At 43.8% G+C, this 15,757-nt stretch overlaps 1 protein-coding gene across 3 annotated transcripts in view; it reads left to right on the forward strand.

The window, feature by feature from the left end:
* CCDC148 (coiled-coil domain containing 148) overlaps nucleotides 1-15,757 on the forward strand; it is a 44,945-nt gene that overhangs the window by 5,538 nt on the left and 23,650 nt on the right. For all 3 annotated transcript variants that reach the window (XR_012581850.1, XM_074547735.1, XM_074547736.1), the window contains exons 2-8: nucleotides 5,284-5,363; nucleotides 6,900-7,021; nucleotides 8,702-8,805; nucleotides 9,376-9,458; nucleotides 9,619-9,782; nucleotides 10,040-10,135; nucleotides 10,227-10,408. Coding sequence is in view for 2 of the 3 variants with exons in the window: in XM_074547735.1 (XP_074403836.1) it covers nucleotides 5,309-5,363; nucleotides 6,900-7,021; nucleotides 8,702-8,805; nucleotides 9,376-9,458; nucleotides 9,619-9,782; nucleotides 10,040-10,135; nucleotides 10,227-10,408 (806 nt within the window). In the remaining variant the exon portion in view is untranslated. The remainder of the gene's footprint in view (nucleotides 1-5,283; nucleotides 5,364-6,899; nucleotides 7,022-8,701; nucleotides 8,806-9,375; nucleotides 9,459-9,618; nucleotides 9,783-10,039; nucleotides 10,136-10,226; nucleotides 10,409-15,757) is intronic.

Here is a 15,757-nt window from a genome sequence, read left to right on the forward strand (position 1 = left end):
CTAGCTAGATATAGAAAATAAAGCTATCATGACTCCCAAACTGTGTATTTCCAATTGTGCATTTTGCAGCAATGGGAACGAAATCTCATTGGCTGGTTTATCTGAAGAGCAATGGGGCTGTGATTTAACAACTGGAATCCAGTTATTAAATATGTTGCACAGATTTTTTAAAATCCAGTCTCTTCAGTATATTTTTGTTCTTCTTTCCCTTTTAAAGTGACTCAGTGGCTTCAACCCGCTCTGAGCTTCTTAAACTGTCTTCCATTGAACGTCTGCTTCTACTTGGTATTGACTGTTTCAGTATCTGATGGTTCAGTACATGTGATGCTTCTTGCAGAACACACTGATCTGCTGCAGCTCCTTTTGAGGTCTACTCCTTCATTAACCCTGCCTGTAAAATTGCATCCTTATTCCACTGGCCCAGTGGTGTTACATGTGGAATCTGTTTCTGCCATTCCTGTGGTACAGTGCAAATCCTGCCTCTTGATAATAGAAGTGCAAAGCCCAGGTGCTTTGTTGTATTGCAGGGAATGTTGATTCTCTGCAGTTTTGTGTAACAGCATCTTTGCTTCTGTTGTGCTAAGTGAATTCTATAGATTTAAGTGTTTTTTCTATGCATACAGAGCAGCAGAGGGGTGAGTTGCTTGCTGCACCATTCCAAACAAGCCTTTGCACACAGCCTAGGCAATAGCAGGTATGCTTTAGGGGCCAGGCAGTCACAGGTCAATTTAACTAAACATTTATTTTGTCTTAAATAATGGAGAAAGTTTTAGGGTCCTGTAATGGATAACTCGGCCTCACGTCTTCCAATCATTCTTTCATATATTCATGCATATTGTTTCATTTCCTAGCTTTCGTTGTACATGGAGGTAATAAATAGAAATCAAAACAGAACAGTAATACCAACAACATATGACAAAATTCTGCAAATCTCTTGTGTTACAGAAATTTCTTGTAAATTTCTGTAAGTGATGCCTCAGAATTTTTGCCTTTAGCTCAGCCAAGCTGGACTTTGTCCAGGTTTGTGCAGGCACATGCCAGGCATTGCCCAGAGGAGCTGTGGCTGCCCTGGATCCCTGGCAGTGCCCAGGGCCAGGCTGGACACTGGGGCTGGAGCACCTGGGGCAGGGAAGCTGGAGGAGCTTTAAGATCCAACTCCCAATGTTCTATGATTAACTACTCACAGCATCGGAGCACTTTCTCATTTCATGCTCTTTCGTTTAAACCTTGCCATTGCCAGGTGTGCTCGCTGCAGCAGGCCAGCTGTGTCTGGTCACTGAAAATGGATTGTGCATGTTTTCTTTGAAACTAAACAACATGAAATGCCAGCTGACTCACTTGATCCAAGGTGACATGGTGACTTCATTTCCTACCCTTTTTGTGTCAATTTACCAACTTCTAAAGCATTTACTTCCTTTTTTTATCTGTTTGTGTTTTCTAAGTGTTCCTAAAGTTTATTTTCTCTTGGATTTTCTAAGAATATTCCAAGAATGGAGGGGAAGTGGAGTTCCCTTGTGATGTGCAGATCCTCAGAAAGCAGATGAGCTATTCCCTACCCCTGCAGTGTGACAGAGCAGTCCATGAAGCTGATTGTTTTAAGTGTTACTCAAATTGATCTTCCTAATTTGGATTAAGTTTTACTTAATGAGGAAGTAATGAGATTATCATAGACAAAAAGGACTGTGTCTCTTTTGGGAACATACCATTTCTGAGACTTGACTTTATTTCAAAGAGAGCTATAATTCTTTCTTTAGGGGAATGTAAATTTAAATTACAATCAAACAATGGGACTTTTCTAGAAACTGTTTTGGCACCGAATGATAGACGTATTATGCTGTGTATTTTCTTCCTGTGGAAAGGATTGACTGCTACAAGATTAACACATTCTGGATGGGTGCCATTTTCAGATAGTTAGTTCAACTAGAAGAGAAAGGATCTGATTAAGGGATCAAGCTCATTATTTGTTTGTTATTTGTACTCCACACCCTACAATGGGAGTGAATCTTTGCCTCTTTTCCTTAACAATAATTAGGATCAGAGGGTTCAACAACTGCATATTAATATGCTTTTTTTTAAATGAAAGCATGCAGTAACTAAGTGATTAACATTTCCATTAAACTTTAAAATATTTTTAAAAGCCTTCCACAAAATGTTCAAGACATAGCCAGATATCCAAAAGAGAGCACTGGGAATAAGGGACTCCTGAATTTGGGGATTTTTCCCGAGTTTGCATTTTCTAGGAGCCTCTGGTGGAATGCACAATCCCAGCTGCTGCTGGTGCTGCTCTCAGCGGGTCTGTGGTTCAGCTCTGGCTCTCGGGTGGTGCAGCCCCAGCAGTGCTTCAGGGCTGTGGCACTGTGGCCCCTGCTGTCACAGGGTTCTGCAGCCTTCCTTCACACAAACCCCAGGGGCACCTGCTGCACTGCCCCTGGAGATGCTGCTGAGTTCTCTTTTGTGAAGACTTGATTCATACTATTGATTTTTGCATTTAATAACGTGAGTAATTTAAAACATGCACAAGAAATTGTGTTTCAAAAGGCATGTCTGGCTCGCTAAACACTGTGCCTCCCTGCCAGAAATCCATCTGTCCTGCCCTTGATGAGCAGCACTTTAGCTGCAAGGGAAAATGGCACTGGTGACCCAGATCTGCAAAGGTTTGTGTATGCAAACAACTTGTTGGATGGAGACAGTGGAATTAGGCTCTTCTAAATCACTGGTTAAGCTCACTGGGAGCACTGACTTGTGGAGCTGGGCCTGGCTCATCCCCAGGAGCAGAATGTGGCAGGCACCAGGCTTGGCTTCTTCCAGGAATGCTGGCTGACGCTGGGGAGCTTAATTTCTATTTAAATTAAAGGAAGGAGAGTCTTGCCTCAACATTGGCTCTTTGCATATGTAAGAATAAACATAGGTCACATACCTCAGACACCAGCAAGGGCTCACATTAAGAATGTACTGAAGAGTTTGGTTGAATTGGACATGAAATCTTTTAAGAGACTATGTTTTTATTGCCTAAAAGAGTTCAGTGAATAGTGAAATACTAAATTGTCAAAGGAGCAGAAGAAGAGATTTGGTAAACCTTGTGCTTTTTACTGCTGCTAAAAGATTTAGCTGTGGTTGGCTGTAGGCAGAGCTGACTTGGCATTCTTGGGGGGCAGATTTCTATGTACAGGGACTTCTGCCTGGTGGCTGGTTGGTCTTGTGCACTTTTTCTTTTTAAGATGCATCAAGACTTCCAGACTAGTGCCTGCAATGAAGTTTGAGAAAAGTATTGGAATTTGGGCTTAGATGGACTTCTACAGTATTTGAGAGGTTTCTAACTATATCTGCCTTAAAGCAGAAATAAATATAACTAGCAGTGCTTTTATCATTTTGATTAGTATGTTTATTAGTTACTGAAGATAAAATGCAGATCTATATGGATCTTGTCCTTTTCCAGAACCATCGTAGCATTCACTTTCAGTGTTTTAGTTAGTTCATAATGTTGAATAACAGAAAATAATGCCTGTGAAAGGCTGAGATCAAATGCAAACGTATGACATCATTGTGGAAGGGAGAAATGGGTTGGCCAGAAGGGATTAAGGACTTGGTTCATCAAATACAGTAGCCCTAAATTTACAGAAAATGGCCAGTAAATTTTTTGCATCAGTTCTGTTCTCGAGATGTATTCCTGGTTTCTTGTGAAAGGAGGTGAAGCTAAGGTTAATATGTGTGAAGTTTTGCTCAAATACTGACATGAAATCAGAAACATGTCAGTAGAAAGACGATATTAACAATTTGCCAAATGAACAAATAAATAAATAACCCAGAGGGGTAGCTCTGCTGCTGCTAATCTTTCTGGTATCCATAGTTATTTTTCAAAAAGGACAGCGTGTCTTGTGTTAGAAGCTTGTCATTTAAAGCTGGCCAGATGGGCCCAGATTAGGATGATGGTTCCCCAAATGTGTAATGCAGGAGAGTGACGCTGATGCGGCAGCTGCACAGGGAACAGTAATAAAAGGTTTTAATAGAGGGAAGTGCCTGTGATGCATCCAATCTTCTTAGGGCTTTTGAGTACTCCCAATTTTCCATCAGTGTTATTTTTGCCCTCGCTGTGTGGTGTAGATGAGAGTCACTGTGGTACTCCCTCCCCAAGTTTGTCAGTAGGAGCAGCGCTCAGATGATCAGAAACCACAGAAAGCAGGCACAGGAGGACTGACTGTCAATAGCAGAGGGCTGGATGCAGAGTGTCAAACAGCTCACGGCAAAGTGCGCTGTAAACTGCCTTCAGCTGCAGTCTCACCTTTTTCTTTGGCTGACATCAATAGTTCTCTGTCAGAGCAGCCCCCTTTACATTTCTTCTCCTGGTCTGCCTTCCCACCTTCCTGTTGCATTGTGCAACCCTTGGAATTTGTAGCGACAAACCAGTTCATCCTACTAAAACAGTGAGGAAATAACTCCACAAATGAATAAATTTTGCTGCTCTACTATTTGCTGTATTGCTGCTTGCTGTGGGGCCAGGCAACTGTCAAAGGTGTGACAAAGAGATGGAATTTTGTGTGTATGAAATTTTGGCGCAGTATGACTGGGTTTGAGGGAGGGGGTTCATGGGGAGCCTTGCTGGACATGACCTTTCCTTTCTGGTGTGACTCAGCTGTGGGTTCAGTGCAGCTGAAGCACCTCAGGTGGAACTACTGCTTTTATTTCTGTGCCAGACCTGGGATGACACCAATGCGTGCTTAATTGAAAGTAAGGGGTCTGGCACATACGCGGCATTTTTTTACTGTGTTGTGTAACGTATTGCATGTGACACATCCCGTTTGAGCCATGATGATGTGGGTGCCTGATGCGTGCTGCTCACCAGGAGCTGAGCCACTGCTGCCCAAACAACTGCCCTGGTTTCACAGGTGTTACTGCAGAGGGGTTAAAGGGACCCGGGCAGTCTCCAAAAGAAGGAAAGACTGATCTTTCCAGGCTTCATTTCTCTTAAGCAAAGCACACCTCAAAACCTGATCTGACATTTGGATTGAAGGAGTCATATTTTGAAAAGCATAAAGCAAAGAATAGATGAGCTATGTCACAGCATTACAAATTCATCAAGGAAATAGTGTTTTCTTTTCCTGGGTGCTAAATGGTATGAGGCACATGAAAGCTCTCCTAAAATGAAAGATAAACTGGAGGAATTTGTCTAATTACATTTCAAGTGAGATGTACGTCTTCTCAAAAAACAATAGATATTTTTGAAAGTGTTTTTAGATTGCATCCACAATGTTAGTATTCTCAAAACCTATGTTTGTTTCTCAACAGGTATAAAAATACATAAAAAATAAAAATGGATGAATTGGACCATGCAGCGTTGTTTTTAGCTCATAGGATTGGTGGTGAAGGTATGTATGCTGTCATGTTTAATTGTTTTCTTGACTCTTTATGAAACACTCTGCAATGAACAGCCTCATGTAGGAGCTGTTATAACACCCTGGTTATGGTTTGAGTTGGGAGGGACCTTAAAGCCCCCCCAGTGCCACCCCAGCCATGGCAGGGACACCTTCCCCTGTCCCAGGCACTCACAGCCCCAGTGTCCAGCCTGGCCTTGGGCACTGCCAGGGATGCAGGGCAGCCCCAGCTGCTCTGGGCACCTGTGCCAGGGCCTGCCCGCCCTGCCAGGAGCAGTTCCTTCTTTAGCTCCTGTGTGTAACCACCCTCCTTTCAGGCTGTCACCGCAGATCCTGGGGAAGAGCCTTTGTTTCCCATGGAAGCTCCCTTTACATACCAAGAGGCTGCAATAAAGTTTCTGTGCAATGTTCTCTGGCCGAGCATCCCCTCCTCTGTCAGCCTGTCTGCACAGGAGAAATGTTCCAGCCGTTTCCAGGGTCTCTGGGCCAGGTTTCTGTCCCCCGTGTTCTGGAGCTCAGTGTTGGTCTCTGCAGAGGGGCAGAGCCCCTGTCCTGGCACCATTCATCAAATGGGTCAATAACTGAATGCCACGCTGCCTCTCCTGCAGGCCGGGCCCAGGCTGGCTTGCTGGGCTCCCTGCCAGCTCATGCCCAGTTTTTTGCCCACAGGATCCCCAAGTTGCTCTCCCCAGGGCTGCTCCCATCCATTCAGTGCCCATTTCTGCCTGTCCCAGGGCAGGGGGCTTGGAAAAGCCCTTCCCAATGAGGCATCATCTGGAGAGGTGCTGTCAGCTTTGTGTGGGCATGCAGCACGTGGAAACCCTGGGGGAGGCTTGAAGGAGGACCCTGCAGGATTTATTTTACCTTTTGCCCCTCTGTGAAACCACATGTCAGGCACAGCACTGCCAGCCACAGAGCTTAGTAGGGAATGTGAAACAAAACAGCCAATTTCACTACCGAGGAAAACTAAAGCAGAGTCTGTAAGGAAATGCCTGTCCCTGATCCCTGTAAGCCTCCTAGCTTATGTGGAATGACTGAGTATCTGTGTGCCAGGACAAAAGTTCAGGTAGCTCATTTACAATTGTAATTGTACCTCAATTTTATACCTTCCAGAAAAAAACTACTCCTGCTGCTCAACCCATAGGTTGCAAAAAACATTGGGGCAGTTTTCCAATCAGTGCAAGAAGGATGCATTTATTGAAATTTAGGTTTATCTGTATTAGACGTTATTACAATGCCTGTAAATGCAGTTTAAAATGAATTGATAACTAAATTCACATGTAAACTAAAGACTTGTCAAATTAACTTTTTGTAAACAAACAACTGGTTACTGTTTCTTATATAATTTTAATGTTAGTGAATTAGTTTGTTTCAAATTGTCATTCACTAACTAACAATATTGGTATGAAAACTTCTAGTGTTGAAAACATTGGATCTGATTTCTATCTATAGAGCTTTTGTTTTATGCCTTGCACTTAAATTATTTCTTGATAAATTGAAATGTCCTTGTGTGTTTTATATGATAACTAGACAATTTGGTGGTTCCTGTCAGAAATGCTCCTTGCAGCCAGAAGTACAAACCTGTTGACTACAAACATTTGTATGAACTCGCTGCAGAGGCAAAAATGGCCTCTGCACAAATTCAGTTAAAGGTATGATTTTTGTTTTATTTATAATGTGAATGCTTTTGAAATTCAGTGACCTTATTTCTTTCAGCCAGAGGGGGTCAGATATGAAAGTTTATCATAGCTATACTGGGATTTGGATGTGTTAATGTCATTGTGGAGATTTTGTTTGGATCAGGGATGCAAAGTATGTGTGGATTCTACTTCCTCAAAAGACAAGAAAAATCTGTGTTTTACTGCCTTGAGGAAATTCACCCAAATTTATTACATAACCCAATGAAGAATTTGTGTGATTAAATGAGAAGGGAAGGCTGATCCAGAAAAAAAGCCAAACAAAAAGATATGAAGTGAGGATTTCCAAAACTCAAGTGAAGGTAGATCTTAAAAAGAAGATTAAAAATGTTTAATTGCCATAAAATGTAAATGTAGAGCAGACAGAAAGGTATAAATTAGTGTAGAACATCTCAAGGGCTAAAAGACAAGAGGAGCCTTGTTTAATGCTAGGGAAGGGTGGGTGAATGAGAGAGAAAAAAATAGACTATAAATGATTATTATTATTATTTTGCTTCTTTAGTGCATGTAGGTATCATATATCAACAGTTCTGGCATTTATTGGTCATGGATTGGCAATACCAAATTCTACTGAATTCATTCAAGCTTTGTTTTCATCTTTCTTTTGTTTTTTCACCTTCTCAAGTGTTTTCCAACTGAGTAGGTAGTAAAATATGCATGGTGGAAACTCCAGAGAGACTAGTATGTGTTCCACCTACTACTTTTTGTAGGAGGTGGAACATATCTGATTCAAGCCATTCAGATTTTGAAGAGCTGGGTTCTTCTTCCTTTGAGGCAGAAGCAAAGAAACAAATGGTAAATCAGCTGCTGGCTGCTTAAGAAATAAAAAGACAGCCCAACAGGGAAAAAAGGTAATATTGCAGCAGTTATACATAAATGGCATTGCTGTTGCTGTAAAATAATTTCAAGAGCATGTTGAACTTTACATATAAAAGTACTTCAACTTTTGTTTCACTTAGTTTTAGAATTGGTTTGCAGATGTAACTATTTTCAAATTGCTTTAAATGCAGTATTCTGTTTGCTAAGTCTGATTTCATATAAGAGTTTTCATATTGTAACAGGAGAAAGAAGTAACAGTAATATGTTTCATGACATAGAGGGAACTTTTAGAGTGTGGAAATATGTAAGCAATAAAAGTGAGACATTATCTTTGATGAAGCAGGTGTTCCTGTTTTATCCAAAGTGTGAAGCAAGGTTTTTGTGAAGTCCTCCGTTTGAGAGCCTCTCTAATTGGATAGATTTTGTAAAAAACTTCTTTTTTAGTAATGCGTTTTTGAAATTTTTTCATGACATATTTTCATCTTTCATCTTCCCACCTGTAAGAAAGTATGTTTTTTGTTCTTCTGTTTATCTTTCCTCATCTTTACGTCTAGGGACAGGAAAGAAGAAAATGGACTGATTTTTTTTTTTTCACTTTCTCCTCTCATTAATTGTGATTTGAAATGCAACAAACCTATTTAATGAAAATTGGTTACATTTGACCCCATTGTTCTTTAGAAAAACACAGTTTTTAAAAAAGCTATTAGATGTTATTTTTTTATTAGGTTATCATTCTGTATTTAAAAGTTTCCATGTGAAGGCATTTGATAAATCTGTTGAATATGTTCAAAACACAACCTTTAATTTTCCCTGCAGATTAAAAAAGCAGAGCAAGTTTCCAAAATCAGCAAAGAGCAAATGCTGCTGAAACAGCATCGTCAGGTGTGGTGGCAAGAGTATAAAAGGCTGAGTGAAAGCAGGTAAGGGCTGAGGACCCTGAATGAGTGATTGCTGAAGAGACCAGCAGACAGAGGTTTTGGGCTGGCATAATTGGCTCAAGGGACTCTGAGAACAAAAGATGATAATACCTGATCTGAAGGTGTTTTTGTGTGGGGAAGGAAGGTTTGTGATGCACGCGGAGAGGGGTCTGTGACATGAGGAGCTCACCTGAGGGCAGGGAGAACAGGGAACGCTGCTCCCAGAGCTTTCAGTTGATCTGCAGCATCTGAAGCCTGTGTCTTTGTAAGAATATAAAAATATCAAAAGTTTCCAGATGCCTTTTAGTTCCTTCAGAGGCTGTCTCTAGGCTGTGTGTTGAGGTCACACAACAGGGGACATTAACAGTGCCCTTGTGCGCTACCCTGTGTACTCAACAAGAGCATTTGTGGCTCCTTTACCATCTTTGTGTCCGAGGCCTTCACTTCATACCTTCCCAGGCAAAGAATCTCCTTTTTAATGTAATTATTGGGGTATTTGAGGCTCATCGTTCTTGCAAATGTAATGAATAAGAAATTGGGTCTTTCTGCAAAATGCATGTTGATTTCCTTCAGGCAAAAAGCAGAAGAAGAAATGAAGACTTTTCTTGATGAAGAAAGCAATAAGAACAACTTTTTTTTTGATTTGAGGGAATTGGGTAAGAATTTTTTATTAATTTCTTAATTACTTTTTTATAGTCAACATTATCTTGATTGTTTGTTTGGGTTTTTTAATCCCTTCCTTGACAGGTTTAGATTTACATAGCACATGCTGTGTAACATCTTTTGTGTGTTTGAGAAAGCTTTATGTTCTTACAGAGCAGAAACTGTGCAAGGAGTGGGACACTTATCAAACAAACGCTTTAGTTCCTGTCTGGCAGCTCAAGGAGGATCTGAAACTCAAGCTGTCTCAAGTGCAGCGCTACCTCTCAAAAGAATCTTGTCAGAAACCCAAGATCAATTCAGCTGAGGTGCTACAGCAGGTTGGTGTTTTAACTTTATTTTTACAATTTGCTATCACCATATTTTTAGCATTTTAATTTATTTTTTGTTGAACTTTGAGATTATAGCTCACATGCAGAGTGTGCCATTAACCCCCCTTCTTATCATGGTGTAAATCTGCTCACCCAAGTCTGTAAAACCGTAGCAGTGTAGGGCTGGAAATCTGACTCTGTTTCTAAATAAGAGTTTTCATATTGTAGCAAGAGAAAGAGTAACAGTAACATGTTTCATGAAATAGATCAAATTTATGAAGAATCAACAGAAGGCAATTTTGGAAGGTCTCATCCTTGAAAGTCTGGCTTTGGAAAGAGAGCTCGAAGAGTACAAAGAAAATGTAAGCTTTTCCTTATGAGTTCAAGTAGAGGCTGATTGAGGGGGTAAATACAATGCAGAGTAGCGCCCTGAGCAGCATTTCTGCATTGCAGGCGTTGGAGCACTCTCCTGAAGATACAAACGGGCTTTTCCTTGAAGTTCCTCCCGAGCTGGTGTCTCTGGAGTGCCCCTACCCTGACCTGCAGGCCCTGGTGCTGGAGGAGTACCAGGAGCTCGCCCGCGGCTACGGGGCCAAGCTCCAGCAGGTGGATCAGCAGCTGGAGGCTTTATCCAGGTACTGCCACACCTGCGCAGGGCTGAGCTGTGTGCCTGGGCTGGGATCTGTGCAGGTACTGCCACACCTGTGCAGGGCTCAGCTGAGTACCTGGGCTGTGCTCTGTGCAGGTACTGCCACACCTGTGCAGGGCTCCGCTGAGTACCTGGGCTGTGCTCTGTGCAGGTACTGCCACACCTGTGCAGGGCTGAGCTGTGTGCCTGGGCTGGGATCTGTGCAGGTACTGCCACACCTGTGCAGGGCTCAGCTGAGTACCTGGGCTGTGCTCTGTGCAGGTACTGCCACACCTGTGCAGGGCTGAGCTGTGTGCCTGGGCTGGGATCTGGTGCTCTGGGTGGCTCTGTGCAGGTACTGCCACACCTGTGCAGGGATGAACTGTGTACCTGTGGTGTTCTGGGGTGGCTCTGTGCAGGTACTGCCACACCTGTGCAGGGCTCAGCTGTGTGCCTGGGCTGGGATCTGGTGCTGTGGGGCCCCTGTGCAGGGCTGAGCTGAGTGCCTGGGCTGTGCTCTGGGGAGGCTCTGTGCAGGTACTGCCACACCTGTGTGGGTCTGTGCAGGGCTGAGCTGAGTGCCTGGGCTGGGATCTGGTGCAGGTACTGCCACACCTGTGCAGGGCTGAGCTGAGTGCCTGGGCTGTGCTCTGTGCAGGTACTGCCACACCTGTGCAGGGCTGAGCTGTGTGCCTGGGCTGGGATCTGGTGCAGGTACTGCCACACCTGTGCAGGAATGAACTGTGTACCTGTGGTGTTCTGGGGTGGCTCTGTGCAGGTACTGCCACACCTGTGCAGGGCTGAGCTGAGTGCCTGGGCTGTGCTTTGGTGCTCTGGGGAGGCTCTGTGCAGGTACTGCCACACCTGTGTGGGTCTGTGCAGGGCTCAGCTGTGTGCCTGGGCTGTGCTCTGGTGCTGTGGGTGGCTCTGTGCAGGTACTGCCACACCTGTGCAGGGCTCAGCTGTGTGCCTGAACTGTGCTGTGGGTGGCTGTGCCGCTCAGTGTGGCTCTGCTCTGTGTAAGCAGGGCAGACACTGCCCAGCCCTGGGCTTGGGCACGCGGTGCTCTCACAGCTGCAGTGGAGCTTGCAGGCCTTGCAAGGGTGATCAGCTGAAATAACAAACAATGCGTTTGGTGGATTAAGGAAACCAACAATCTGGTGTGCATCAAATGTCCTTTGCATATGCTCTTGCAGGAATGGAAATTGCTCCTTCTCTATGGTAATTACACTAGCAAGATTATGACAGAGAAGTACAGTCTTTTTCCAAGACACACCTCCGGGACTTTTATCTATTAAGCAGATAAAAAGGTCCAATGTTATCACAAATTTTGGATCTCTGTATTAATTGTCATCACAAAGAAATACAAAATATGTATATAGCTCTGATTCAGATAACCAAAATGAGGAGAGATTTTTCTGTAAATGAAAGTGTTTATTGCAAGAGCAGTATTCATAATGATCTAGAAGTGTAATAAACCTGTGTATTAATAACATAAAGCTTAGCCTTTCTGCTGAGGCTGTCTAGAGGCCAGGAGGTCCTGAGTTGCAGACATTGCGTGGCCTTTGTCTTTGCCATCCCTGATATTCCTTTGGATGGCTTCAGGCTGTCAAATGACTAAGAGGGGGTTGGCCAGTGGAGTGGTTTGAGGCCTGGGCAGGAGAAACCGGGGGGAGCAGGAAGGTCCCTGAATTTCTTTGGTAGAACAATCTCATGTTGCTTCCAAATCGGTTTTCTGTGTACACATACCGTGCAGTGTTTGTTCTGTCCCTGCTGCTGAATGAGTCTGGTGTGCTGAAACAGGCTGAAGATGCTGGCTGCCATAGAAAGGCATGGTATGATCTACTTATCTTTTGAACAGATTGTACAAATATTCTGTGTTCTTGTGGTACCTGAAACATACATGTTATTACTGGATCATCCTAGCAGTTGGGACATGATACTTATTGAAAATTGTTTTGAATTATGGAGCCACAAATGGCAAATTTAGGCAGTTCTTTTGCTGCTCTCTCGATATTTTGTTATAGTTTCTCTTACAGAAGAAGTTCTAACAACCTCAATAAGAAAATCTGTGGCAAATGCTAAATCAGTAAATATGTACAAAGTCTTTCTCGCAGTTTTAATCAAATTTGTGTCAAAGTTCATGATGAACACAACTTTGATGAAAATTCATAAATTAAAATCCTTGACTCACACAGCATGTGTGCTACTGAACAATAGACAGATGTGGATATAGACAACAGAATTTCTGAAAATGGTTGAAAAATCTGCCGTAGTATTTTCAGTGATCATAGGCCAAGTGTGAGTTTAGGTCTGGAGTCAGTTAATTTTGCACCAATAATTAAATAATATCAGGATTTAAAGATAAAATATCATATCTGCAATGAAAGAAAATCCGTGGTAGCCTGAACACATGTGCAGTGGCGCTTGGAAGGAGGGAGGTGTGATCCCTAGAGGGGAGAAATGCAGTGGATGGGGCAGGAATCTGTGAGAGGCTGCAGGGACACAGACCCAGCTTGGGCCAGCCCTGAGAACTGGAAATGGAGGGAATCATAAACGAACCACCAGCAATCATCAATCAGGCATTTGATTTAAAACTAGACCTTGGGGACTTTTGTTTGCCTTCTGGTCTTCAAATTTTTAATGTGTTGCTCATTTATGTTCAAGTGATTTTATCCACAACAGGAGTAAAAATTAGTTTTCAATTTTAAAACATGAAAGACTTTGTTCTTATAGCATTGCTTGCTTCCAAGGTATGAATTTGTAAAACTCACTTCTTACATTTATATTGGCTAATTTGCATGGAGATATCCTATGAGTTTGCAAAGATGCAGCCTTGTGATTGAAGTATTGTATAATTCATCGTGCTAACTGTGATCCAGCTGGCACAGATATTGGAGTGACAGCCCCTCGACCTTGGTGTGTACCCCTGTGCTCTTGTGCTTAATTCAGCCTTAGGAAAGCCTTTGCAGCTCCTGCCACTGCTCTGTACCCAGAGAGGCCACACATCCTCCTGCAATGCATTCTTTTCTTATTTTTGTCATTTGAGAGGTTGCTCAGTAGCACATGATTCTATGATAACACAATAGCTGGGTCACTTGGCCACTTCACTTCCTCTGCCATCCTATGTTGATTGTACAGTAAAGAAACCTTCAGTTAATACTACTCTGGCATTGTACATCCCCTTTTTTTACCACTTCAGACTGTCTGGAACAGAGAATTTGGAAAATGTACATAAAATGTTCAAACCAGAAATTTTGGAATAAGATAATGTTCTGGTCTGGTCTATTCTGTGTGATTTTCATTCACACTAGAATGCACATTGCAGTAGTCATTGCTTTTAGAAATGGAAGAAGAGCTTGGGTTTGATTTCAAGCCTTATACAAGATTACAATATTTTATAATCTAAATTAATTTTTTTTTATGTTGCTGAAACACAAATGTTTGTGCTTGGGAAATACCCAGGTCGTGAGCTATTCCACAAATTGTGGGCTTGGACTGATGCATGTTAGAATGATTCTTTAAGCACTATTATATTTTTTCCACAATTTCCGAGGGTGCCTGAATTATTTAAATGACTGAAGGATGAATGGAGCATTGCAGGCTCAGCCCTGCATCCTGTGCAGCATCCTTTCAAAGGAATGGGAGAGCAGGACAGAGCAGAGCAGGTTCAGGGTGGATTTCTCTTCCAGGCCCCTGCGGGCTGTTTGTGCTGCAATGGGCAGCGCCTTCAGTGACAGAGGGGCTGGGATTCTCACCCGGTGGCACGGTGGCACTCTGTGTGGTGGCATTGTGGCACTCTGGCACGGTTGGCACTGTGTATGTGGTGTCACGGTGGCACTCTGTCATGGTAGCACTGTGTGTGTGGTGGCACGGTAGCACTATGTGGGTCATGGTGGCACTGTGTGGTGGCACTGTGTGGTGGCACTGTGTGGTGGCACTGTGTGGTGGCACTGTGTGGTGGCACTGTGTGGTGGCACTGTGTGGTGGCACTGTGTGGTGGCACTGTGTGTGTGGTGTCACGGTGGCCCTGTGCGTCGTGGTGGCATTGTGGCACTGTGTGTGTGGTGTCACGGTGGCCCTGTGCGTCAGGGTGGCATTGTGGCCCTGTGCGTCAGGGTGGCATTGTGGCCCTGTGCGTCAGGGTGGCATTGTGGCCCTGTGTGTGCGGTGTCGCGGCGGCCCTGTGTGTGCCCGCCGGTGGCCGCGGTGCCGGTGCTGCAGCGCGGGATGCGCGGGGTTGCAGCAGGGAGAGGGAGCTCCCCTGGAGCCGTTTGTGTTCCTTGGAGTGTGCAAAGCCAGGGATTAGCGCTGGCTAAATCTGTTCCAAAGGAAGCAGCTGCCTCGGGCTGTGCGGGTGAGACAATTGCTGTGCTTCAGCTCTGAAACAAACAGAGATTGTGCTGTGCTCTGCTACAATGCTGCATACAAGAAAACCAAGCTCTGCATTTAAAATTTAGGTCAGGCGTTCAGCCTGGCAAATGTTTGTCAATATCTTGACAGTGCAGGAACTTGATAATACCTTAAATATTCATGTCAAATGTGTTGGCACTTTTCAGACTTGTTTTAGATGAGATATTCCTTTCTGGAATTTTACAGAAGTGTAAGTGAGGTGAGATCTGAGATTCACTCAGCAGGATATGTTGAAATTCTCCATGTGTTTGGTGGCTATGAATATGCTGGGCTGGGTCATGCTGTTTTGGGTTTTTTGGTTGGGAGTTTTTTTTCCACTATTTTTCTACAAGCAGCTGACAAAATCTCAGCACAGCTGACAAATTCTGGCACAGCTGACAAACCGAGGCATTGGCAGTCAGTTTGTCCCTACTTACAATAAACCACTTGTAGCTGTCTCTCCAGCTGATTGCTCCCCAAAGGATCTCCCAGAGAACCTTGTCCTTGTTGTGAGCAGTGCAGAGGTTTGGCTGGCTGGCATTAGAGGAATATAAACGAGCAGGAGCTGACAGCGGTGCGGGGCGGCAGGAGCAGTGCAGCTGTGGCAGGAAGGAGCTGCCTGGTGGCTGGAGCTGTTCCCTGCTCTCAGGGATCCCACCCCGCCTCACTCCTCCTCTCTGCAGGCAGATCTCTCTCTGTTCACCAGCCCACATGGGCAGAAATATCCAAAGTGAAACGTTACAAAGCAGAGTCTCAGCTCTTAGAACTGTCTCCCTACTGTCACTGAAGTGGCACGTTGAGGTGCCACCGTACTGAGGTGTGTCACCTCATACTGAGGTGTGTCAGGACTCACAGGGGACGATTACTGATTTATTTAGTGGTAGATCATGGAGTCTAGCTTAATGTTAATTACCTGTGAGGTTTCTCACAAAAATCCCCTTTTTGAAGCACCTGTTCTTTCAGC

Source organism: Zonotrichia albicollis, chromosome 10, assembly GCF_047830755.1.
Source record: "Zonotrichia albicollis isolate bZonAlb1 chromosome 10, bZonAlb1.hap1, whole genome shotgun sequence".
Lineage (NCBI taxonomy): Eukaryota > Metazoa > Chordata > Aves > Passeriformes > Passerellidae > Zonotrichia > Zonotrichia albicollis.